The sequence below is a fragment of the Natator depressus genome, chromosome 8 (assembly GCF_965152275.1).
Source record: "Natator depressus isolate rNatDep1 chromosome 8, rNatDep2.hap1, whole genome shotgun sequence".
Classification (NCBI taxonomy): Eukaryota; Metazoa; Chordata; order Testudines; family Cheloniidae; genus Natator; species Natator depressus.
Window position 1 is genome coordinate 91,150,496 of NC_134241.1, and position 26,061 is coordinate 91,176,556.

Genomic DNA, 26,061 nt, shown 5'->3' on the forward strand with positions numbered 1-26,061 from the left:
TGCCAAGGTAAAGCTGAAAAGGCTGTGATTTCATGGTTTATAAAAGATTATAACTGAATACTGTGTTTCGGCCACCTCTGAATTTCCAGACTTTTATGTATTTAAAATATTGTCTGAATTCAACTATCATTTTGTTATAGAATTTATTTTAATTTTCCAGGAATACAAATGCTTGGCAACCTTTCTGAGTAACTGCTGTGCTTTTGTAGTGAAAGAAAATGAGCTTTGTATAGAAAAAGCTAAATGGTTGCACAATTGGAGTGTACATTAGCTCCTCATAGATGTATTCTTTTGAAATGGGATTAATGAGCTAACAGTAGATTATATTGTTTATATATAAGTGCTTTCAATTAAGAAAGATTTATGTGCTGATGATCATAGAAAAATAATAAAAAATCATATGTTTTGGGCCAACTATTTTATTACACGATATTTTTCTGTGGAGTAGTAACATACATACACAAAGAATCCAGAAAAGAAAATGATTTAAATTGCCCATTATTCATGTAACCATTATGTTTATCAAGTTTAGATCAGCAAATGTATCAAATGTTACATTACAATATTTCACATTGCATATGCCTTCATCAAATTCTAATCTGATTTTCTTTTTTGGTCGAAATTTCTATTGTAGTGCCATCCAGTGATCAGAACTAGAATTGCAGTTTCCAGTTTCATAGTTACAAACACTTTATTGCATACTTGCCACTCATTCAAATGTAATGTATAATAGACATGAGATGCAAAGGCATTTTCAATTAATATTGCATGGATTGGACCTTGACACTAAAAATGGCTGCATTTGTGGAAAAGGAAAAGCATGCTACCAAGCTGTTTTGTAAGTGTTCTGGGAAAATCTTAATATATGCTATTATATTTGCAATCTAAAATTGATCCGGATATTTTTCTGGTAGGTCTGTCTCAGTTGATCCAGGCATATGACCTATTTTTTTTTCTGGGGAGGGGATGTTGCCTCATATTTATAGCAGAAGCTGCCTATGTGATTCCCCCCCCCCCCCCCCCGCCATGTCTTTTCTATAGTGTTATCATAGCTTTTCTATGGATTAGCAGACAGGAAGTATAATAAGAGTAACATTTTCCTGATTCAATCACCAGTGGTTCTCAACCTATTTTCCATTGTGGGCCACATATGCGGCTCGCAAAGTGTTATGTGGGGCGCATCCAATACTACCTATATGGCCCTGAGGAGGTCACATGGGCCGCAGCTCCGGGCCACAGGTTGAGAACCACTGAATCAGTCCCTGAAGGGCAGAGACTGGGAGTCAGAGTCATTCATGAATCTGTCTTCTCTATAAAACACAGGACTTGCTGTCCAGCACTCTGGAAAAGGACTGAACTGTGATTGCTAATGAACTTTCTTCAGATGCTTGGTTGCTCATGTCATCATCTATTACATTAGAAATGTCCAAAACAGGGACTGGATATAGTTTTGAAAAACTTCATCAGTTAGGGTTTGATTTTGCAAAATCAAAACTTGATCCTGTTTTATCTGAACCACCAAGTCTGGAAGTTGGTGCATTGCATAAATGGTTCAAGTTGTGGCCCATTGCCGGCTGTATATATTGTGAAAAATAAATCATACTAATCTACTTAGACCAAGGGGGAATCTGGCCTATTGACATAGTAATGTAAGTGTTCACAACATTTTTATTTTACTAATTTGATAACTTTGGGCTGCACTGAAAGTTCCAGTAGTAAAAGAAAGAACTGGCTTTTAACAATGATCTGTTACAAGGGTGCTGGCACAATTTTTATAGTGAGGGTGCTGATGATGGAAACGGTGGAATCACGTATTTGCAAAATACAGACTAACACGGCTGTTACTCTGAAACCTGTATTTGATGTTTGTTACTACTACTACAAGCTAGCTGCCGCACCCGTAGCCCCCTTAGTTCCAACACCAGGGATCTGTTATGTCTGTTTGGCTATTATTATGGCAATGGTATTAGCTGCTTATCTGGAGGAAGTCAACGTGCCTTCTAGTCAGTGTTTCTGTTTAAGAAAAAAATGCACTTGTCAGGAAACCATTGCAAACTTACCTTACACCTTTGGCTCTCTGTGCATTCCTTACATGTATATGCTTGTCAAAACCTGGAATGTGCTGTGTTCTTTGCATTGTGGCTTTAACATCCGTGTTTGTTCACACTCAGCGCAGACTTCATCCCAGTGTGAAATATCCAACCTTTGAAATGGATCTGTAATTAAACTTTCTGGAAGAACAGTTTTCATAACTGCCTGTAAAGAAATGTGTTGGATTTTGACTTTTGTATCTCTCCCTAGGAGTTGGATTTCTTTTTATACCTAGTCAATTTCAACAGGAAAGGGGAGGTTTAAAATGGGCTATTTTTTAATTCACTTGTTACTACTGTTCATCTCCTTTCCTTTTAACAACACATGGTAAATGGAGTGTGCTCAGTGAACGTTTTTTCCTGGTGACTTATAGTGATGCTGCTCCAGGTCAGGGATTCAATAACAAGGATGAGGGTCTATCCCTGGGCCCGATTCTGCATTCTTGTGCACCCCAAAATTCCCATTTGAATTTAGTGCCACTAATAACCTCAAGCCCTGATTCAGCCAGCGTCAGCCTCTGTCATAAATATAAAGGGAAGGGTAAACATCTTTAAAATCCCTCCTGGCCAGAGGAGAAACCCTTTCACCTGTAAAGGGTTAAGAAGCTAGGATAACCTTGCTGGCACCTGACCAAGATGACCAATGAGGAGACAAGATACTTTCAAAAGCTGGGGGGAGGGAGAAACAAAGCCTCTCTCTCTCTGTCTGTGTGATGCCGGGGACAGAACAGGAATGGAGTCTTAGAACTTAGTAAGTAATCTAGCTAGAGATGCGTTAGATTCTGATTTATTTAAATGGCTGAGAAAATAAGCTGGGCTGAATGGAATGGAGATTCCTGTTTTTGTGTCTTTTTGTAACTTAAGGTTTTGCCTAGAGGGATTCTCTGTGTTTTGAATCTAATTACCCTGTAAGGTATTTACCATCCTGATTTTACAGAGGTGATTCTTTTTACTTTTTCTTCTATGAAAATTCTTCTTTTAAGAAACTGATTGCTTTTTCATTGTTCTTAAGATCCAAGGGTTTGGGTCTGTGGTCACCTATGCAAATTGGTGAGGATTTTTATCAAACCTTCCCCAGGAAAGGGGGTGTAAGATTTGGGAGAATTTTTTTTTTTTTGGGGGGGGGGGGAAGACGTTTCCAAACGGACTCGTTCCCAGTAACTGGTGTTAGACGTTTGGTGGTGGCAGCGAAAGTCCAAGGGCAAAAGGTAAAATAGTTTGTCCCTTGGGGAAGTTTTAACCTAAGCTGGTAAAAGTAAGCTTAGGAGGTTTTCATGCAGGTCCCCACATCTGTACCCTGGAGTTCAGAGTGGGGAAGGAACCTTGACAGCCTCCCTTTAATTTCTCTGGGCTCTGAGTCAGACCACAAGAGCAGATCTGTATGAACAGGTTTGTGCCGGGGGGGGCGGGGGGAGACGTGTGTTTTTGGTTCGGTTCCCTAGACGTCCCACCTGGGCACATGCACGAATCCAGGCTGGTCCTGTCCGGGGGCGGCTAGTGCATTGGGTGGGCTGCCACCGCTCCGCTGGGCGGCCGGCCGGCGCGAGCCCGGCACGGGCCCGGGGTGCCGGCGGCGGCGCGAGCTCCGGCTCAGCTCGTCTCCCCGCTGCCTCCCGGCGGCGCTGCGGCCTGGGCCCGGCCCCGCGCCCCTGGCAACAGCCGCCGCCTCCTGCCAGGCAGCTCCCGGGGTAGCCCGCGCCGGCTGCCGCGGGGCGCCCGTCGGCTCTCCCCCGGCTCGGCGGCCTCTGCGGGGCGGCGGCCTCTGGCCAGAAGCAGCCAGCTAGGGGCTGCAAGCGGCTGGTGGGGAGGCAGAAGAAGCCTGCTAGGTGAGGGGGGTCCAGAGGTGTCTCACTGGGGATGACCCACCTGGGTCTGCCCGGGCCCTCCCCGCCCCTCTGCCCGGGCCGGGTCGCACCGAGACCAGGCCGGGCAGCAGCGGGGCCTCTGTTCTTTCCTCTCTCGTGTGGGCAGGTGAACAGCTTGTGGGAGGGAGGGACTCAGGAACGGCCACGTCAGGGTCCCCTGAGAAGCTGAGCCTCACCTGTATACCAGCTGCCTTTGTGCCCTGTAGTTTTCTTCCCAGGGAAAACCATTCCGTCCTCCTCCTACCCCATGAAACATCCTGATATGATCTTTGCTCAGCTGATTCCTCCCAGGGCTGCCACCCTGACTGCTGATCAGAACCGGGGTTTTATTTATTTATTTATTTATTTATTTTTCCCTTTCAAGACATTTAGGATTTGAATTGGCAACCCAGGTAGGAGTGAGTTTGTACAGGCACTCTAGGCAGCTGGTGTAAATCTGCATAGATCCGTCCAAGTCAAGGCAGCTACACCAATATACGCCAGTCGAGGTTCTGTCCCCACCCCATTTTCAATTCCGTTCATAAATGGAGAGAGGTGACTTACTCGATCCCGCCATCCCTCTTACCCGTCAAACACAGTTGGTGATGACATCTTGTTTAATGTTACAGGAGAGTGGGAATGGACAGTATATAGACTGATAGTTGTACTTGATGCCAATCATGTCTTCAGTCAGGAATGTTCCCTATGGGGCTGATGCACATACTGAGACCATTGTAAAAATCATTGGGAGCAAGTACGTCCGGTGCATCGTGGAAAAACCAAAAATGTAAGTATGATGCTGAAGAACTCTACAGCATATGAATGTAATTGTTTATTTGTTTCAGGAAGCATCACTGAAGGAATTTGAAATGCTGGATGGGTTTAAGACTACAATAAAAATAAAAACAAGACCCCAAATTGTAGCCTATAAGTACTTAAGGCCAAGACATTTTTTTTAAAGTGGGTGCTTAACGTTAGGCTGATAAGTCCCTACGTAAACATCTAAGTATGCATCCTGATTTTCAGATTGTGCAGATGTTATTAAATTCCAGGGGAGCTACTGGGTATTCAGCACTTTTGAAAATCAGGTGCCTTGCATGCCAAAATATGGTCCAGGTTACCAAAAGAGCTCAGCAAAAAATGAGGTTTTCAAAAGTATTCAGCACCCACCAGCTTCCACTGAGACCACTGGGAGCTGCCAAAAGCTGAGTGCATTTAAGGAGCTGGCCACTTAATTTAGCGACCTAAATGGGACGTAATCTGCTCTGAAAATCTGGCCTTTAAGAGTTGGGTTTGCAAAGCTGCCCAGGAGATGTGGAAACCCAGGGCAACATTTTCAAAAGCACCTAAGTGATTTAGGAGCCTACATCCCATTGAAAGTAAGTAGGCGTTAAGCACTTTTGAAGATTGTAACCCCCATTTATTTCTAATGGGAATTAGGTGTCTGAATCCCTAGTGACTTTGAAAATCCCACTTCTAACTTTAGGCCCCCATTTTTGAAAACCTTGGCCTAAAAAAAGAGACAGCTGGATGACAAATAGGAATTAGCTACTTAAAAAGAAAATGAAAAGAGAGATGTTAATATCTAACTTCTAAATCTAGCAATAGAAAATATTTTATAGTATGTGCAAGTAAAACTAAATAAATCAAGCATTAGTTAGGTAGCATTATAGGCAAAATAGCAGCACTCACAGGAAATATTATAGATTTTCTGCAGTTGTGCTTTAAAAAAACCCTCCACCGACTCGCTTTTAAAAACCCAAGCCTATATTTCTCTTTGTGAACTAGACTGGAAAATGTGAACACCATGACATTTATTAAAATTAATGACTTACCACTGGTTCTTCTCATCTAGTTGATAATATATCACATGTAGTAATTTGATGGTGGTGTTTAGTTAACTTGTTTATCGTGCATAAAAAAGAAGGGTATTAATAATAGATTATCAATGGTAAGAATTTTCCATGAGCATTGTCTTTCTCCCTTTGCCGTAAGGGCTGGTCATCAAAAAGAGAAAACAGAAGAATTTGAGTGGTCTGTCTTCCAATTCAGTGTAACCTGCAGTCTTAATTAAAATACATTTGATGATCTCACCCAGTCAGCAGTGAAGAGTAGTCCCTTCTTCCAGGACGTTACAATGGGGTATAATAAGAAATAACCTGCTTTACACAGGAAACCCAACTTGATGATTACTAACAGAATATGTGTCTGGTTGTTGAAATTCCAGTCTAACATCAGTGAAAGAGTGAGGGAAACTGTATAAACCCAAAGGAACCTTTAAGCAAAGATCCATTTTACACTCTAGAACACCCATAGACAAGTGTGTTTGGCTAATCTCTCTGTGCCATCTGTGTGAGGTCAAAATCTTTCTTGGGACAGGATTAATACCACTCCAGTTAGGTCAGTGGTTCAGTGACGTTCACTAGACCTGAGCCAAATTGACACTGGAGCTGAACTTGTCCCATGGTGCGGTAAATGTTCATTTGGGTCAGCCCTCCTAATACTGAATCCTAAAGCCATAGCAATTCCAGCTTCCTAATGTCTCCTCCTCTACAAGCAGAGGTGAAAGTAAGCTGATACGGGCTGGTATGGTGTACCAGAAAGAAAGTGGCTGCCGGTATGGGCCAGCACAAAGCCGACGTTAAAGTGCTGCCACGGCAATGCTTTAAGCACCGTACCAGCAAGGCCGCTGATGGGGGGAGGGACAAAAGAGGCAGCTGCCGGGGCCCAGCCATTTAAAAGGCCCCGGGTCTCCAGCCGCTACTGCGGCAGTGGCTGGAGCCCCAGGCCCTTGAAATTGCTGCCAGAGCGCGGGCTGGGCAGTGCTGAAGGGCTGGCTGGGGAAGTCTGGCCCCAGTCCTGCCCCTTCCACCTGAGGCCCCGCCCCTTCTGGGGGCCCAGAGTGGCCCCCTCCACCCGCCACCTTGCCCAGGACTCCGGCCACCCTGCATACTGTTAAGTCCTTTAAGTTACTTTCACCCCTGTCTACAAGTAACGGGACTCAATACAGGAGTAACTGGATGAAATTCTCTAGCCTGTTACACAGGCGGTCAGACTAGATGATCTAATGGTCTTGTCTGGCTTTGAAAGATATGAATCTAGATTCCATTGATAATATCTGAGGGCTTCAAATCCAAGCAACTAACTTTCTAAGAACAGAATATGTATGTTACTGTCTAATCTAAATGCAAATGGAATATATATTTGCATAAGGCTATATCTCTGCTCCTGTTTTTCGCAGCAAGGCAAAGGAGGGCACGAAAGTGGAAACTCAGTCTGCACTCTGGAAATTGCCTGGTTGTAATACAAGACAGACACATGGAAATCCTCCAGGTCTCAATAACCCTCTTTGTCAACAAATCAGTTATGACCTAGATTATGAAAGACGGAGCACAGACAAACAGGAAGAACACGAGTCTAAACAAGCGCAAACAAGCAACAGCAGATTTTTGGATGGCAAAGTGAGTTGCTATAAACTGTAGCCGCAACAATTTGAATTGCACAATCAGTTACAGGGGAGATCCATGGATAATACTTAATGTTGAAATAACCAGGTCTCTTTGCAGCAATATAAATATTATGTGAACTAGGAACCTAGTAATGCAATCCTTATGTTTGTGAGCACTTGCTCATGCAAATAGTCCTGCTGAAGTCAAGTTGAATAAGAATTTTGCACTCAGGTCTTTAGTATCTTGAGGATCTCAAAAGGCATTGCTGATGTTAATTCAGCTGCACTGTGTCCCATGATATAAATAAGCAGGATTATACTCATCTCACAGATGGATAACTGGCTCACAGAAGTCTGAACAAGATTGAGGCATAATTTTCTGGTAGGGCTGTCTATTAATCGCAGTTAACTCACACGACTGACTAAAAAAAATTAATCACGATTTAAAAAATTAATCTTGATTAATTGCTGTTTTAATCACACTGTTAAACAATAGAATACCAATAGAAATGTATTAAATATTTTTGGATGTTTTTTTACATTTTCAGATATGTTGATTTCAATCACAGCACAGAATACAAAGTGTACAGTGCTCATTTTATATTATTATTTTCTTACAAATATTTGCACTGTAAAAATGATAAAAGAAATAATATTTTTCAGTTCAGCTCATAAAAGTACTGTAGTGCAATCTCTTTATTATGAAAGTGCAACTTAAAAATGTCAATTTTTTTGTTACATAACTGCACTCAAAAACAAAACAGTGTAAAACTTTACAGCCTACAAGTCCACTCAGTCCTAGTTCTTATTCAGCCAATCGCTAAGACAAACAAGTTTGTTTACATTTACGGGAGATAATGCTGGCCGCTTCTGATTTACAATGTAACCTAAAAGCGAGAACAGCCATTCACATGGCACTTTTGTAACTGGTGTTGCAAGGTATTTATGTGCCCCTTCATGCTTTGGGCACCATTCCAGAGGACATGCTTTTATGCTGATGATGCTTGTTAAAAAAATAATGCATTAATTAAATTCTGACTGAAGTCCTTGGGGGAGAATAATATGTTTCCTGCTCTGTTTTACCCACATTCTGCCATGTATTTCATGTTATAGCAGTCTCGGATGATGACCCAGCACATTGTTCATTTTAAGAACACTTTCACTGCAGATTTGACAAAATGCAAAGAAGGTACCAATGTGAGATTTCTAAAGATCGCTACAGCATTCGTCCCAAGGTTTAAGAATCTGAAATGCCTTCCAAAATCTGAGAGGGACGAGGTGTGGAGCATGCTTTCAGAAGTCTTAAAAGAGCAACACTCCCATGCTCCCATCTTCATAAATGATCTGGAGGATGGTGTGGATTGCACCCTCAGCACTACAGTACTTGTATGAGGTGAATTGAAAAATACTATTTCTTTTGTTTTCTACAGCACAAATATATGTAATAAAAATAAATATGAAGTGAGCACTGTACACTTTGTATTCTGTGTTGCAGTTGAAATCAATATATTTGAAAATGTAGAAAACATCCAAAAATATTTAAATAAATGGTATTCTGTTATTGTTTAACAGCACAATTAATCATGATTAATGTTTTTAATCGCTTGACAGCCCTATTTTCTGGACAAAACTTTTTTCAGCAAAAAAATTAGATTCAGTCTAACTGTAATGCTTTGACAATTCATGTTGGTTTTCCCATATTGTTTGTGTTGGAACCCCTACCCCTGCCCCCCAACATTCGAAAAAATCAAACTTCTTCCATTTTATTTTTTACAAAATGCAGAAACATTAAAAATGCTTGAAATTGAAATGAAACATTTTGTTTTGGGTCAAAAGAAATATTTTCTTCGCCCAGAAATTAAAAAAAAAAATTCAGAATTGCTAGCGAACCAAAAAAATCCATTATTTGCCCCGCTCTAGCTGGACCCTAGATTTTTAGAAGTGTTCAGTAATTTTGGGTACCTCCCTTTGTGGGTGCACAGCTTGGAATGCCCGGCCTGACTTTGAGAGATGCTGTACACCCCTGAGTCAAACTGTGTCAGTCCTAGAGGTTGTGCTGAGCGGGAGTATGCTTTAAAAATTTAGACTCTGCCTCACACATGGGACAGTGCATAACTGCATTGTCCTAGGGGCAGGAATTGTGCCTTTTTGAGTGCTGCTCCCTTGCTCAGGGGAAGTAACTCACTGGAGCCCTTTACTACGTACGGCTGACTTCCCCATTTGTGCCAGCTCAGCATGTTAATTCTGCCTACTTCCTGCCTCTTTGGCCTGCTCTTTGCTCCCTGCTTGGAAGAAGTACCAGATTCACAGTCCGAGTTCTATCCCCCATGTTCTATCCTCAGCACCAGGAGCAAAAATGAAGGGAGCGCTCATGTGGCCATATAGGTGGAGGGGATCTTATTCACCTTTATTCCACTGCACAGGGTCACAATCCTGCCCTTCAGTTTTAAGACCAGAGACAAATTTCCACAGGAGAAGATACACATTCTCTCCCTGGGGCAGGGAGAATCAGTATCTGTTTCCTGTTCAGTATGTTCAATAACTTCCCAGTCAGGAAACGTATTTCTCCCTTCTCTTCCTCTCTCCTTCAGTTTGCAGTGTTGTTTGCTAAATACCTAACAATACTCTACATTGTTCCATATACAACTCTGCTGTCTTTGTGCAGCTTCTCCTCCATCCCTAGGAATTTCATAAATAAACCACTTCATCCCTTGTTTTGGAAGGCTGATATTTGGGTCATCATTTCTGTATTTCAGAGTAACAGCCGTGTTAGTCTGTATTCGTAAAAAGAAAAGGAGTACTTGTGGCACCTTAGAGACTAACCAGTTTATTTGAGCATGAGCTTTCGTGAGCTACAGCTCACTTCATCGGATGCATAGCATATCGTGGAAACTGCAGAAGACATTATATACACACAGAGACCATGAAACAAAACTTCCTCCCACCCCACTGTCCTGCTGCTAACAGCTTATCTAAAGTGATCATCAAGGAAGGCCATTTCCAGCACAAATCAAGGTTTTCTCACTCTTTCCCCCCCCCCCACACACACACACAGACACACATACAAACTCACTCTCCTGCTGGTAATAGCCCATCCCTCTTTGAAACCTCTCTTTATAATGCACATGATAATCAAGGTGGGTCATTTCCAGCACTAATCCAGGTTCTCTCACCATCCCCCCTCCAAAAACCACACACACAAACTCACTCTCCTGCTGGCAATAGCTCATCTTACAGTGTGCACAGCAATAATCCAAGAACGTCTGGTTAAACTTGGATTATTGCTGTGCACATTGTAAGATGAGCTATTGCCAGCAGGAGAGTGAGTTTGTGTGTGTGGTTTTTGGAGGGGGTGTGTGTGTGGGGGGGGGGTGAGAAAACCTGGATTAGTGCTGGAAATGACCCACCTTGATTATCATGCGCATTATAAAGAGAGGTTTCAAAGAGGGATGGACGATTACCAGGAGGAGAGTGAGTTTGTATGTGTGTCTGTGTGGGGGGGAGGGGGGGGAAAGAGTGAGAAAACCTTGATTTGTGCTGGAAATGGCCTTCCTTGATGATCACTTTAGATAAGCTGTTAGCAGCAGGACAGTGGGGTGGGAGGAAGTTTTGTTTCATGGTCTCTGTGTGTATATAATGTCTTCTGCAGTTTCCACGATATGCTATGCATAAGACATTATATACACACAGAGACCATGAAACAAAACTTCCTCCCACCCCACTGTCCTGCTGCTAACAGCTTATCTAAAGTGATCATCAAGGAAGGCCATTTCCAGCACAAATCAAGGTTTTCTCACTCTTTCCCCCCCTCTCCCCCCCACACAGACACACATACAAACTCACTCTCCTCCTGGTAATCGTCCATCCCTCTTTGAAACCTCTCTTTATAATGCGCATGATAATCAAGGTGGGTCATTTCCAGCACTAATCCAGGTTTTCTCACCCCCCCCCACACACACCCCCCCTCCAAAAACCACACACACAAACTCACTCTCCTGCTGGCAATAGCTCATCTTACAATGTGCACAGCAATAATCCAAGTTTAACCAGACGTTCTTGGATTATTGCTGTGCACACTGTAAGATGAGCTATTGCCAGCAGGAGAGTGAGTTTGTGTGTGTGGTTTTTGGAGGGGGTGGTGGTGAGAGAACCTGGATTAGTGCTGGAAATGACCCACCTTGATTATCATGCGCATTATAAAGAGAGGTTTCAAAGAGGGATGGGCTATTACCAGCAGGAGAGTGAGTTTGTATGTGTGTGTGTGTGTGGGGGGGGGGGGGAAAAGAGTGAGAAAACCTTGATTTGTGCTGGAAATGGCCTTCCTTGATGATCACTTTAGATAAGCTGTTAGCAGCAGGACAGTGGGGTGGGAGGAAGTTTTGTTTCATGGTCTCTGTGTGTATATAATGTCTTCTGCAGTTTCCACGATATGCTATGCATCCGATGAAGTGAGCTGTAGCTCACGAAAGCTCATGCTCAAATAAACTGGTTAGTCTCTAAGGTGCCACAAGTACTCCATTTCTGTATTTGGGACCTACTGTATTTTTGATGCAAAGCAAACCATTTCAGGTGGTAGGAGATTAGGAATACAGTGCGTGGGGAGGATGGTCGATTGTGCAGTACAAAGAAAAGAAGGACTTGTGGCACCTTAGAGACTAACAAATTTATTTGAGCATAAGTTTTCGTGAGCTGCAGCTCACTTCATCGGATGAATTCAGTGGAAAATACAGTGGGGAGATTTATATACACAGAGAACATGAAACAATCGGTGTTACCATACACACTATAAGGAGAGTGATCAGGTAAGGTGAGCTATTACCAGCAGGAGAGGAGAACCTTTTGCAGTGATAATCAAGGTGGGCCATTTCCAGCAGTTGACAAGAACGTCTGAGGAACAGCTGGGGGGTGGGGAGAAGAATAAACATGGGGGAAAAGCACAAGAACAAATCCGCACAGACACACCCCAGGAACCCCAGTCAGGGGTATTCTATCTGCTACCCAAGATCCATAAACCTGGAAATCCTGGATGCCCCATCATCTCAGGCATTGGCACCCTGACAGCAGGATTGTCTGGCTATGTAGACTCCCTCCTCAGGCCCTACGCTACCAGCACTCCCAGCTATCTTCGAGACACCACTGACTTCCTGAGGAAACTACAATCCATTGGTGATCTTTCTGAAAACACCATCCTGGCCACTATGGATGTTGAAGCCCTCTACACCAACATTCCACACAAAGATGGACTACAAGCCGTCAGGAACAGTATCCTCGATAATGTCACAGCAAACCTGGTGGCTGAACTTTGTGACTTAACTATTTCACATTTGGGGACAATGTATACCTTCAAATCAGCGGCACTGCCATGGGTACCCGCATGGCCCCACAGTATGCCAACATTTTATGGCTGACTTAGAACAACGCTTCCTCAGCTCTCATCCCCTATTGCCCCTACTCTACTTGTGCTACATTGATGACATCTTCATCATCTGGACCCATGGAAAAGAAGCCCTTGAGGCATTCCACCATGATTTCAACAATTTCCATCCCACCATCAACCTCAGCCTGGACCAGTCCACACAAGAGATCCACTTCCTGAACACTACAGTGCTAATAAGCAATGGTCACATAAACACCACCCTATACCAGAAACCTACTGACCGCTATTCCTACCTACATGCCTCCAGCTTTCATCCAGACCACACCACACGATCCATTGTCTACAGCCAAGCTCTGCGATACAACCGCATTTGCTCCAACCCCTCACACAGAGACAAACACCTACAAGATCTCTATCAAGTGTTCTTACAACTACAATACCCACCTGGTGAAGTGAAGAAACAGATCGACAGAGCCAGAAGAGTACCCAGAAGTCACCTACTACAGGACAGGCCCAACAAAGAAAATAACAGAACACCACTAGCCGTCACCTTCAGCCCCCAACTAAAACCTCTCCAGCACATCATCAAGGATCTACAACCTATCCTGAAGGACAACCCCTCACTCTCACAGATCTTGGGAGACAGGCCAGTTCTTGCTTACAGACAGCCCCCCAACCTGAAGCAAATACTCACCAGCAACCACACACCACACAACAGAACCACTAACCCAGGAACCTATCCTTGCAACAAAGCCCCTTGCCAACTGTGTCCACATATCTATTCAGGAGACACCATCATAGGGCCTGATCACATCAGCCACTGCAGGGCTCGTTCACCTGCACAAGGCTCGTTCACCTGCACATCTACCAATGTGATATATGCCATCATGTGCCAGCAATGCTCCTCTGCCATGTACATTGGCCAAACCGGACAGTCTCTACATAAAAGAATAAATGGACACAAATAAGATGTCAAGAATTATAACATTCAAAAACCAGTGGGAGAACGCTTCAATCTCTTAGGTCTGTAATCAAGTGACCAAAAAGTTGCAATTCTTCAACAAAAAAACTTCAAAAACAGACTCCAACGAGAGATTGCTGAATTGGAATTAATTTGCAAACTGGATACAATTAATTTAGGCTTGAATAAAGACTGGGAGTGGATAGGTCATTACACAAAGTAAAACTATTTCCCCATGTCCCCCCCCCCCCCCCCCCCCCGCTGTTCCTCAGACGTTCTTGTCAACTGCTGGAAATGGCCCACCTTGATTATCACTACAAAAGGTTCCCCCCCCCCCACCAGCTCTCCTGCTGGTAATAGCTCTCCTTACCTGATCACTGTCCTTACAGTGTGTATGGTAACACCCATTGTTTCATGTTCTCTGTGTATATAAATCTCCCCACTGTATTTTCCACCGCATGCATCCGCTGAAGTGAGCTGTAGCTCACGAAAGCTTATGCTCAAATAAATTTGTTAGTCTCTAAGGTGCCACAAGTCCTCCTTTTCTTTTTGTGGATACAGACTAACACGGCTGCTACTCTGAAACCCGTCAGTATGTGCAGTAGTTATAAGGAAGGGTAATATTTGGGGACTATCAGCACTGAAAGTAGCTAATCATTTATGTTTCTTTTAAACCTATTGCAAAAGGCAGCTCCTGGCATTTGTTTCTTTCTGCATCAGGGTAGGTTTAGATTTCAGCAGAGGAATAAAGGAAAGACATGTTATCCTTTCAGATATTTGTTCAATGAACTGATTCATTTATGCCAGCTTGCTTTTAGAAATGTTGGGCTTTAATTAATCTCTTGCTGAAAATAATGTGGACTGTTAACCCTAATCTCTAATGCAGGAGAGCATTTCTAATGCTCAGTATGAAATACTAAACAATGAGACTTACTAACCCTGCTACTGGAAAGTTGAATGCATTCCATGATTGCAACAAACTGGCTAGTGTTTGTGAGCACCACTGCCTTCTACTAGGTGGAATTAGAACTGCACATCTATGAGTCATAGGCACTATAATGCCAACAGCCGATGGAGAGTTTCCTTCATCTTAAGTGGTAGGGGAATGTTTTCAGAGCTGGAGGAGCTAATTATACTAATAAAATGAGGTATAATTTAATAGCTGTTCCAGTTAAATATGTCTTCAGGATGTATTATTGTTGGAGTTTAAACATGTTTGCTTTCTAAAAAGGAATAACTAGCATATATTTTGTATGATGAAATATTTGTGCATGTCAATATTTGTACTCAGAGTATATTTTGTTTAGAACACAACTATTTGTTTTTCTTTGATTGCCTTATGTCTAATTCCACATTTGTTCTTCAAGGTTTTAAAACCACCAAATATTCATTGTGTGTCTGTCCCATCGGGAGATCAGTCTTTGTCCTACATTCATGCCCTCCAAAAGCCATCTCTTAGAGCTTGGTCTTTAAGACAACATGTAGGACATCACCAGGTAAATGTAGTGAAATATTGCCACAACTGGTCATCTATTAAATATTTTCAATGACAATTTTGTTCAAGTGTTGGCCTGCTAATGATGGGCTCAGTCCTCAGCTAGACAAAATTTACACTCTGAATAAGTGAGGAAAAAGAGAGGGAAAGGAGCCAGGGGGCGGGGGACTCTAAGCCACCTGTTTATCTCCCTAATCCCGAGCCAGACAAAACAGCCTTTGGTGTAACTGAGAGCAGCTGCAGGGCTGCTCTAAATTACATCACTAGAGGCTGAGAATCTGGAAACCAGCACAGGCTCTCATCCTCCAACGTTTGACCGTAGCATGCCCCCTATACCAAAGAGGGGAACTGCAGCTCTGCCCGCTTTGTGCAACCCCAGGATTCCTCTGTGGCAGATGGAATCCTCAGCTGTCCATGTAGGGCAGCTTTAGCCCTGTTGCGCAGCTTTAGCATGCAGCCAGGGGGCTGAGTGGACTGAGCCTGCTGTTTTGCTCAGTGCAGCCATTGTAACGACGTTATAAAGCAATCTCCCTTCAACCATCTGCTTTACCATTCTTCATTTGAGTTACTGTATATTAGATAACCAGATGTTTCTTTTCTAAATGATTTCCAGCATACTATAAGCCAAGGGCCAATGGAGTCACCCGAGGAAGAGGATTCTCTCCTGGCTCTCGTCAGAAATGAGCTCAGTCTGGGTCCTGTTAGGTTAGCCGGGTTAGAAAAGCTGCAGAGAGAGCTTAAGACTCTGGATCCCATCTCCGGATTTCTTCCTCAGTCGCAGCTGAGCTCCCTCCTTCTGAAGCATGAAGTCCCTCTACAATTACCAACTGTCAAGCTCCTCTTTGAGAGGTTTTCTGAGTCAAATGACTCTGAATTGGTATGTTCATCTGAATGTCTTAACTGGGGGGAAATCAATTAGTCTTTTTCACTTTTTTTTTTCTTTTTTACTTATCCATGCAAGTCAAGTAAATAGAAGAGAGAGGTTAATACACAGTAACTTCCTTAGCTTAGAGATGCTCGTATGTTAGGCTTTGTTTTCTGTTTGAGGATTAATCAGCAAATGTGGCCGAAACGACCTCTGCGTTTTAGACATTTTCTGTCTTTTAATATGCCTCCAGTGTTGCTACTGTGATTGATTACAGTAACTGACAGCAGAAAGGAAGTTGCAATATACTGGCAATTTTGCTTATGTATCACTGCCCATAGTGATTGAACTACAGATGTAATCAGGTGGGATTTTCAGAATCATTCAGCATTGTCTTAATTCTGGAAGTTTTACCCTTCACTTGAAAGGGAACTGAGCTAGTCCAACATTGATTTTTTGCAAATCCCACCCATTGGCTCCAACACAACCACGAATGGAGATTCTTCTTCAGGTCAGGTAGTAGAGATGTGTATTTTTTTAGGGAATGGTCCTGATGTTCCACCGCCTTGCACTTTATGTGCTAAGTATCATGCTACTACGTCCAGTGGTGCTGGACCAATTTTTATAGTGTGGGTGCTGAAGGCGGAAACCATGTATTTGGGTTGTTGTTACTACCTCAAGCCAGGGGGTGGCAGCACCCCCAGCACTTAGGACCACCTAGGTCCAGCACCTAGGACCACTGTCAACATATTCCACTCTCTCCCATACCAGTCATAGCATTTACAAGGTACTTTGCACCCTTTTCGCCATCCCCCCAAATGATGCCTTCTCTTTTGCAGGGGACATAGGGGTAGGATTTGCTCCTCAGTTTTAACATTAGCACTTTCTAAATAACAATTAGCAGGAAGGCAGGCTGTGCTGTGCGAGTGCTCAGCCAGCTTAGCGGTGCACTGGGTATTGCATCTTGTTAGGGGTATGCTGAATGAGGCACAGGGGAGCCCTTGTCTCATGGAGTTATTTCTGTAATACTGAATATTTCTGATGTAGCCCTATAAATCAGTCCTCCGACGCACACCCTCACCCAGCTCTTCCTGCCAGATCTCCCTATACACACACAAAACCTCCTGCTGCCAAACTCTTTCTTATCCCCCTAAATGCTCAGCTGCTAATCCACTAATCCTAGGGACCTGTCTTCCTCTTCTCCTCTTGCCCTCCACTGGCCTATAAGGGCCTGGTCCAAAGTCCAGTGAAGTCAGAGAAAAGACTCCCATTGATTTCAATTGACTTCAGTGGTCTTAACTGTTCATTTCAGGGGATTCATTATACATCATATACAAACATAAAAAGGCACAAATCCAATATTTTTCATGTATGAGATACCTTTTAACTTTATAAGTAAAATTAAATGTGATTTTGTTCCCCTAAAGCACTTTACTTTCACTTTAATTTTCTCAGGAAGATGCAATTTATGAGAGAGGTTATAACAGACTGACATTTTCCTATGCACTTTGCTTGTGTTTATACCTATCTGTTTTTTAAGGTAAATTCTGAAAAGCTGATTCAGTTTCTAAGACTAGCTGCAGCAGTTGAAATGCAGAATATCAAGACATGTGATCTGGGTCTTCAAGCAAAGAGTGTAACTTTAAAGGATCAAAGCAAAAGGTTCTATTTTTGTTTTTTTAAATGTATTTATTACTCTAAACAAATGAGAAAAATATCTGAGAAATCCTCTTTTTTTCTTTGGTAAAAGTCTTGTAGGTGTTGTATTTTCAGAATGTTTTCAAGCCTGCTCTTTTCATTGAGGATTCTGAAAGCAAAACTGGTTCTTCAATTATGAAATTGAAAAGCATTTTACATAGCGTAGAAGAGCACAGATTTTCTCTTGCATCCATTCAAACCACTACGTGTTTTGGGTCATTGATCACCTATACTACATACTGCTAGAAGGATCATTTGAGATTATGCAGACTCCCCTTTACTTAACCTTGGCAAGGAAAACAGTTTCAATTAGAGACAATTTTAATAATTACCTTTTTATCCTTGTGTGTGTAATTGTGTGTGTATATATAAGATAGATAGATTAGATATATGTATGAGATAAATGCTCTTTTGAAATCACTGAAGACTGAAGTACTCTATGCACAGAATAAGTACAGTACATACTCCCCCATCAACATAACTTACCTGGATGAGGCAGGCTCCCACTGTCGGAGCAAATGATCACACTGCTGAAATTGACAACAAGGGTGTTGATAGAGACTGTGATCTTATGTGATGTGAACATCAGCATGCCAGAAATTGGATCTGAGACCACGATCTCATTGCTTATAGTCCACTGAGCAGCCAACAGAGGGCAACAGACTTCTGCCACGGTTAACCAAGGCTGGATTTTAGAACCTGAGGCCGAGCGGTGAAATCTTTTGTAGAGCTGGGAGAAGTTTTTTACCAAAACTCTTTTTCAGCAAAAAATACAGATATGGGTTGATCAAAACCTTTAGTGAATTTGTGTCAAACTCACCAATTTATTTTAATTGAATAAACAAAAATTATGAAAAAATGAAAAGGACTTTTTGTCTTGATATTTTTTAATGAATTATTTTGATTTTTTTATTCAAAATGACTTTTTGGTTTGAATTTCCTTCAATTTTATTTCATTGTTTAAAAAAAGCTCAAAATCAAAACAAAATATTACATTTTGGGACAAACAAAATGTTTCATTCAACCCAAAACATTTTTTTTTTTATTTTTTTTTACTTTTCACTTCGCTGAAAATTTCAGAAACTTTTCATTGTGGGTGGACCTGAAATAATTTTATTTTACTTTTTTTTTTTTTTTTTTGCAACTGACAATCAAAAAACTCAGTTATTGATTATCTTTTGCTCTATTATCAATCCACTGAGCCATCCCTTCTACTGTACATTCCAGTCACTATGTGGCACAGCAGCATTATGCGGTACCAACAGTGTTACAAAGTTAGGAGCCATACACACGTATGTGACTTTATTTACACATGTAGTAAGCTATGCTCTACCAGAAAAAGCCTGAGGCAAAGATCAGGCTGGTATTTATGATATACAGTCTTCAGCCACATCAGCTCACCTATGCTTTGATCAGATCCTAAAAACAGCAGGCCTGGCTGATTACTGAATGGGAAACCTCCAAGGAAACCCCAGGAAGCATTACTAGTGATTCAGTAGATGGCTCTCCTTCTTTCTGAGTCAGTCTTGATCCATGCCCCAGCATGTAGACAGGAGGTATTTGGAAGTACTCTCTTTTAGGTGAAACAAAAAATCTGAGGTACGTATACCATTAAAAAAACTTAAGGCATTTTTCAAATGAATCACAGCGTTAAGCCTGATAATCTAGCCAAAACCCAGTTTAGGTCATTATGTTTTCCTTACCACGGCATTTTAGCTGGATTTGCTATTTTTCTTTGCTTCCTACCCAAGCCTGTTTTGTTGCGTTGCTGTAATCAGCTCAACAGCTGCCCCAGAACACCTCAGAGGTTCTATAGTGCCAGAGGGCAGTATACTTGTCGAACACTTTGGGATCCTTTGTGGGGCAAGGTAAACTGTAAAGTATAATGTATTATTTTTATGGTAATCTGTATATTTTGATCCTCCAGCGCTCTGGCTCCCAAAGACCCATTGCAGATCTTGAAGCAAATATTGAAGGAATATAAGGGGGAACTAGACATGGAGAAACTGACCCTGAGTTTTCAAAAAGAAGATAAGTCTTTCTCCGGCCTCCTCTCTCTATATGAGGTAAACAGGCCCCAGAACAGGGTTCAGTCTAGTCATGTAATCACAGGTAGACCGCTGTCATTTAATAGCAGCGTATACTCTTAAAGCCACAGATGGACAATTTGTTTCAGTTATATGCATAGATCCTGTTACTATTGCAGAATGTATTTCAAAGCTATATTTTTATGCTTAAAAATAAGAAAAGAATGTGAATCCTGCAGAACTGGTCTAAAAGGATATGTCTACACTGCCATTAAACACTGGTGGCTGGCCCGTGTCAGCTGACTTGTGCTCACAGGGCACGGGCTGGAGGGCTATAAAACAGCAGTGTAGACATCCAGGCTTGGTCTGGATCCCAGGCTCTGGGACCCTCTCCCCTTGCGGGATCTCAGAGCCCAGGCTCGAGCCCGAATGTCTACACGGCAATTTTTATAGCCCCACAGCCCAAGCCCCACAAGCATGACTCAGCTGACCTGGGCCAGCCCCAGATCTCTTAGTGCGGTGTAGACATATGTAGAGACACAGACTTTAAGAAGTGGGAAGACTCTCGAAAACCAATGAAGTCAATGGGAGTTGAGAACACTTGATACTTCGCAGAATTTGCTGGGCTTATATTGCTTTTGGTTACTGCTCTGCAGTATCCCAACAGCAGTGATCCCATGTCTTTGTTAAGGTAAAAAACTGAAAGTGTGTGGAGTGGGAAGAGCTGAAGAGAGGGAGGGGTGAAGAGGCTAAAAGCTAAATCCTGGATTTGTTATACTTTGTGGCTTCTGTAAAGTTTAGAGCATTCCTATATGACACCCATGGGGTTAAAATAATAGAAAGACTTTAGAAAACAGTACATCATTTTGAATGATAAATGACGTGCCTCATGCCTACAGGTTGGCTCCTTGGAAATTCAGTGGTGAATTTGAGGTGAGTTTCTAAGCACAGTGAATGCTTGAGGCTTCATACCATTCAGGAGGCAGTAATGAGCAGTGAGCCATGGTGTCACAGGTCTGAAAAAAGGAGGAACGGACGAATTAGATGAACTGTGTTGAATGTTGTTCAGTCTGGGGGTATTCAACACAGAATTCTGAGCTCATCTGTTTTAAAAAATAGATTTATGAGTTTTATGTTTAAAAATTATTGTAGAGCTGGTTGGAAAAAAATTTTTCTGCCGAAAATTTCAAGTTTTATCAAAAAACCAAAAACTGAACATGTCTGGCAGAAAACTGCCAAATCTGCTCAAACTTTGGGGTTTTCAGCTTTCCAATGACAAAACAAAAATGTTCAAGGAAATTGGATGCTTTCTGTGAAAACTTTCATTTTAGCTGAAAACCCATTTTCCATCCAAGAAATGGTTTTGAAGGAAAATTTTCAGCCAGACCTAATTCTTAATAAGATCTGCTAGTAATCTTTTTGCACAGTCACTTGATTCTGCTTGCAGAATTTGCACATGGAGTTTAACATGTTAGATGACTGCAGAGTCAGGCTCACAAGAAGAAAAGGCTCAGTCCTGGTCACAACTGCATATGGTCATTAATGATCTGGAGGATAGCGTGGATTGCATGCTCAGCAAGTTTGCAGATGACACTAAACTGGGAGGAGTGGTAGATACGCTGGAGGGTAGGGATAGGATACAGAGGGACTTACACAAATTAGAGGATTGGGCCAAAAGAAATCTGATGAGGTTCAACAAGGACAAGTGTAGAGACCTGCACTTAGGACGGAAGAATCCCATGCACTGCTACAGACTAGGGACCGAGTGGCTAGGCAGCAGTTTTGCAGAAAAGGATCTAGGGGTTACAGTGGACAAGAAGCTCGATATGAGTCAACAGTGTGCCCTTGTTGCCAAGAAGGCTAACAGCATTTTTAGCTGTATAAGTAGGAGCATTGCCAGCAGATTGAGGGATGTGATTGTTCCCCTCTCTTCGACATTGGTGAGGCCTCATCTGGAGTAGTGTGTCCAGTTTTGGGCCCCACACTACAAGAAGGATGTGGAAAAATTGGAAAGAGCCCAGCAGAGGGCAGCAAAAATGATTAGGGGGCTGGAGCACGTGACTTATGAGGAGAGGCTGAGGGAACTGGGATTATTTAGTCTGCAGAAGAAAAGAATGAGGGGGGATTTGATAGCTGCTTTCAACCTCCTGAATGGGGGTTCCAAAGAGGATGGCTCTAGACTGTTCTCAGTGGTAGCAGATGACAGAACAAGGAGTAATGGTCTCAAGTTGCAGTGGGGAGATTTAGGTTGGATATTAGGAAAAAGCTTTTCACTAGGAGGGTGGTGAAGCACTGGAATGGGTTACCTAGGGAGGTGGTGGAATTTCCTTTCTTAGAGGTTTATATGGTCAGGCTTGACAAAGCCCTGGCTGGAGTGATTTAATTGGGGTTTGGTCCTGCTTTCAGCAGAGGGTTGGACTAGACTATGGTTCTATGATTCTATGTGTATATGCTGTTTTACTAGACTGTTTGAAAACACTTTGCCATGTATCTTTTATACCGGAGCTGATGGCTGTGATGTGCACTGGATTTATAATAAAATCTGCTCCTCTCAGTTGCTTTGCTGAAGATAATGATACCCCAAATTTCAGTGGGAAATTTTATCTTGTTTCCAGATTGAGACCATTTGCCAGAAGCATAGACTAACTCTAACTCCTTTATTGCTGGAAGCTTTGCTCAACAACCACGATTTGTGCAAACAAGGCAAAATACAGTAAGTTTTTAATACCATCCACACTTGATAATTCCTTCTAAAATAGACATTTGATTGCACAGGGTCAGCCTCGCACACAAGCTACAAAGTCAGCTGCTCTGTGCGTGGGCTTCTCCCATCTCCCTGTTTTTAGGTGTGTCATGGAGATTTGCAAGTCACAGGCTGGCCCAATCTTCGCTCTGGTAGAGACACTGAAATGGGAGATCACTCAGTGATTTTCCATATCCTCTTCCTGGGAGCTTGAGGTCCCACTCTTCGTTGGGATCCCTGCCAGTTATAAGGTCAAAATCGGGCTGACTTTGGTCACAGATACAGGGTAGAGCTCCTCATAGGATGACTGGAAGGAAGAAACCAACCCAAAGTCCCTTTCACATCAGCAGAACCTAGGAGAACCTTACAACAAAATTAAAGTGCCTTAGCTCATATGAGGCTAATTTGCCCTTATCCTGCAGCAAAGACCTTAATCTAACTGTAGAGGAGTCTTTGTATGGATTCTCGTGTCTTGATTTAGCAGGACTCTCTTGGCTCTCAGCAAAGCATGGACTTCTCAAGGCTTACCTTTCCGTGCTGTACAAGCCATCCATGCACGGTGTGAGATAGGGCACCTTCACTCCTATGACCTGCAGTGAAGAATTACATTTGTAAAGGATAAACTCTTCCACACACATACCATCTTTGGCTAAGGCCTTGCCTGTTAAATTAAAGCTATTTTGTTAAGGGCTTTAAACGCACTTGCCCACAGACTGAATTACATCTCTTTAGAGATTAAAAAATCCAATATAAACAAAATAAATCTAGGAAGCTGAATGCATGAATCATTGTTTTAGTATATACTGTCCATTCTAATCTGCAGTCCAATTGTGAAGTCATTCAGGGGGCTGTTTCTCAAGTAATTAGCAGGAATCTAGCTCTAAGCCACTTTCTGATTAAATGTGCTTAAAATCAATAAAACACCATGAGTGATTACAGTCACGTGAGATTAGCCTTGTTGAACAAAGCAGAACAAGTTATGTCCTCTCTGTAACTTGTCAAAAAGAAAAACGGGGGCTTGGAGGAGGAATGCCTGATATTTCTATGCAGATTTTTCTACCTCTCTTCTTTAATTTATTTTTCCTGGAGAAATGAGGGGATCAGTTCAGTTTCTGGAAGTTACAGGATTGGGGAGATAAAGCTTTTGTAGCACCACCAAAAAGCCACCTCAGGTTAACTAAACTGGTGGAAATCGGCATAGGTCTGTTAATTTCAACTCTCCCCACTGAGGATGTGGCCCATAAAGCAAAGTTTGTGTCCATCCTTTGTGTCAGTTGTAGATAGATAGTATTTTTAAAAATCACAGCGCTCCAAAATGCACTGGCAAATACAGAGTTTGCCGTTTGGAAAATGTTGTCCTGAATGTGTAGCCAGTGTATCATGTGATGCATTACATTTATGTACACAAGCTAACATTCATGCTGGTGATTGTGGTATGCTCTGCTGCATATTTATAATGTGATTTCTTTCTTTATTTCAAAAAACCTTTTCATAAATTTATTGTTTATTTTTAATGATGTCTCTGACCTCCATTACATAGATCTCAGAAGTCAGACTGTTTGGGGGACTGTTTTCAAATATTATACTTCCTTTTAAAATGTTTGCACATGCAGGTGGAAGAAATTTGTGGAGTTGCTCAAGAAAGCTCATTCTGATGTGATTCCAAATTTGTCTGTTCCTTTGGGTAAGTGTCACTTTGGCTGTCACTTTAAATCACACCCATGAGATATAACAAGCATCCTGAAAACACAACCTTTTCCAAGACCAAAGATTCCTGAAATATCTTCATAGTGAGCTTTTTTCCAACAAGTGTCCTGCTGTTGATAATGCCACCCTGTCAAAGTGCCATGCTGAGCATTGGCCTTGTTTTTAAGAAATGAAAAGGTCTCACAAGTCTGGAACTACAACAAAAAACCCCACAACCCACCACCGCCAAAGCAAGTTCAGTAAATGTTTCTCTTCACTTTAAAGAGCAGTACAATGTATAGTCTCCAAAGGAAAATTGTGCTTAATAAATCCCCACTCCTGGATTCATTCTGTCAGTACAGGAATTTCACTAGTTTGATGCATGCACCTGTTTGGCTGTATGTAACCTCTCTTTTTTTTCCAGTTTTTCCGGTTTTCCAGTTGCTGTTGCAGAATTTTCAACTTAGAGAAAATGAAGAAATAGTGCAGAGTATAGGCCAGATCTGAAGCTGGGATAAATTGATGTCACTCAAGTATCCTTAAGGGAGCTACCCTAATTTAAATCAGCTGAGAATCTGGCTCCATTATGGTCAGAAAATAATTGTCCTCCTGGCTTCAAAGAAGACATTGGGCTGTTACTCCACTGCCTGACACCTTATGTAGGCATTGACACCAGTCCCAAGTGGGTGTAACCTGCTACCAAATCGTGAGAATATTTTACATTCACTTTGCATTGGTGCAAACAACAACACATGGTGCAGGTCAATGCAGAATCAGGCCCTTTCCATGCAGAGGAGCTGAGCAACTACGTAGACATCACTGGGAGCTGTTGGTGCTCGGCCCCTGTGAAAACAAGGCCCATATTTACAATGACAAAATAAATAGATTCATAGATACTAAGGTCAGAAGGAATGATTATGATCATCTAGTCTGACCTCCTGCACAATGCAGGCCACAGAATCTCACCCACCCACTCCTGTGAAAAACCTCACCTATGTCTGAGCTATTGAAGTTCTCAAATCATGGTTTAAAGACTTCAAGGAGCAGAGAATCCTCCAGCAAGTGACCCGTGCCCCATGCTACAGAGGAAGGCAAAAAACCTCCAGGGCCTCTTCCAATCTGCCCTGGAGGAAAATTCCTTCCCGACCCCAAATATGGCGATCAGCTAAACCCTGAGCATATGGGCAAGATTCACCAGCCAGATACTACAGAAAATTCTTTCCTGGGTAACTCAGATCCCACCCCATCTAACATCCCATCACAGGCCATTAGGCCTATTTACCATGAATATTTAAAGATCAATTAATTACCAAAATCATGTTATCCCATCATACCATCTCCTCCATAAACTTATCGAGTTTAATCTTAAAGCCAGATAGATCTTTTGCCCCCACTGCTTCCCTTGGAAGGCTATTCCAAAACTTCACTCCTCTGATGGTTAGAAACCTTCATCTAATTTCAAGTCTAAACTTCCTGGTGTCCAGTTTATATCCATTTGCATTGTTTCAGGGAGAATCTAGCCACTAATTAAGGATCTGTTGTTCAGGTACATTTCATTTGGCCGGCGCATCTGCACAGGGAGTCTGCCAACTCTATATTCTAGTGAGGTAGCCCATGTTTGGAAATCTTCAACATGTTTCTCTTGTTCCAGTTACCTGCGCTGTTTGGGTACCGTCAGGGATTCATTTTCAATCATCTTTTCCTGTGTTTACTGATGATTGGTACTTTTTTAACACTCTCCTTGATCACACAATGTAATCAGCCTCACTCAGAACGTGTATTCTGCCTGTGTCTGTTGCTCATTCAATAGCCTACAAAATGCTAGCA

General features: G+C 42.3%; 1 protein-coding gene across 4 annotated transcripts in view; it reads left to right on the forward strand.

Annotated features, from left to right (window-relative positions):
* Window positions 1–2,747: 2,747 nt before the first annotated feature.
* Window positions 2,748–26,061, forward strand: part of C8H1orf87 (chromosome 8 C1orf87 homolog) — a 34,129-nt gene continuing 10,815 nt past the window's right edge. For 2 of the 4 annotated variants that reach the window (XM_074961635.1, XM_074961638.1), the window contains exons 1-9: window positions 3,785–3,916; window positions 4,564–4,721; window positions 7,176–7,395; window positions 15,088–15,216; window positions 15,829–16,092; window positions 17,621–17,742; window positions 19,706–19,844; window positions 22,421–22,518; window positions 24,162–24,232. In XM_074961635.1, coding sequence (XP_074817736.1) covers window positions 4,606–4,721; window positions 7,176–7,395; window positions 15,088–15,216; window positions 15,829–16,092; window positions 17,621–17,742; window positions 19,706–19,844; window positions 22,421–22,518; window positions 24,162–24,232 — 1,159 coding nt within the window. In that variant the 5' untranslated portion in view covers window positions 3,785–3,916; window positions 4,564–4,605. Of the gene's footprint in view, window positions 2,842–3,224; window positions 3,299–3,784; window positions 3,917–4,563; window positions 4,722–7,175; window positions 7,396–15,087; window positions 15,217–15,828; window positions 16,093–17,620; window positions 17,743–19,705; window positions 19,845–22,420; window positions 22,519–24,161; window positions 24,233–26,061 lie in introns of those variants that run through there. The other 2 variants (XM_074961636.1, XM_074961637.1) reach the window with 2 other exon arrangements.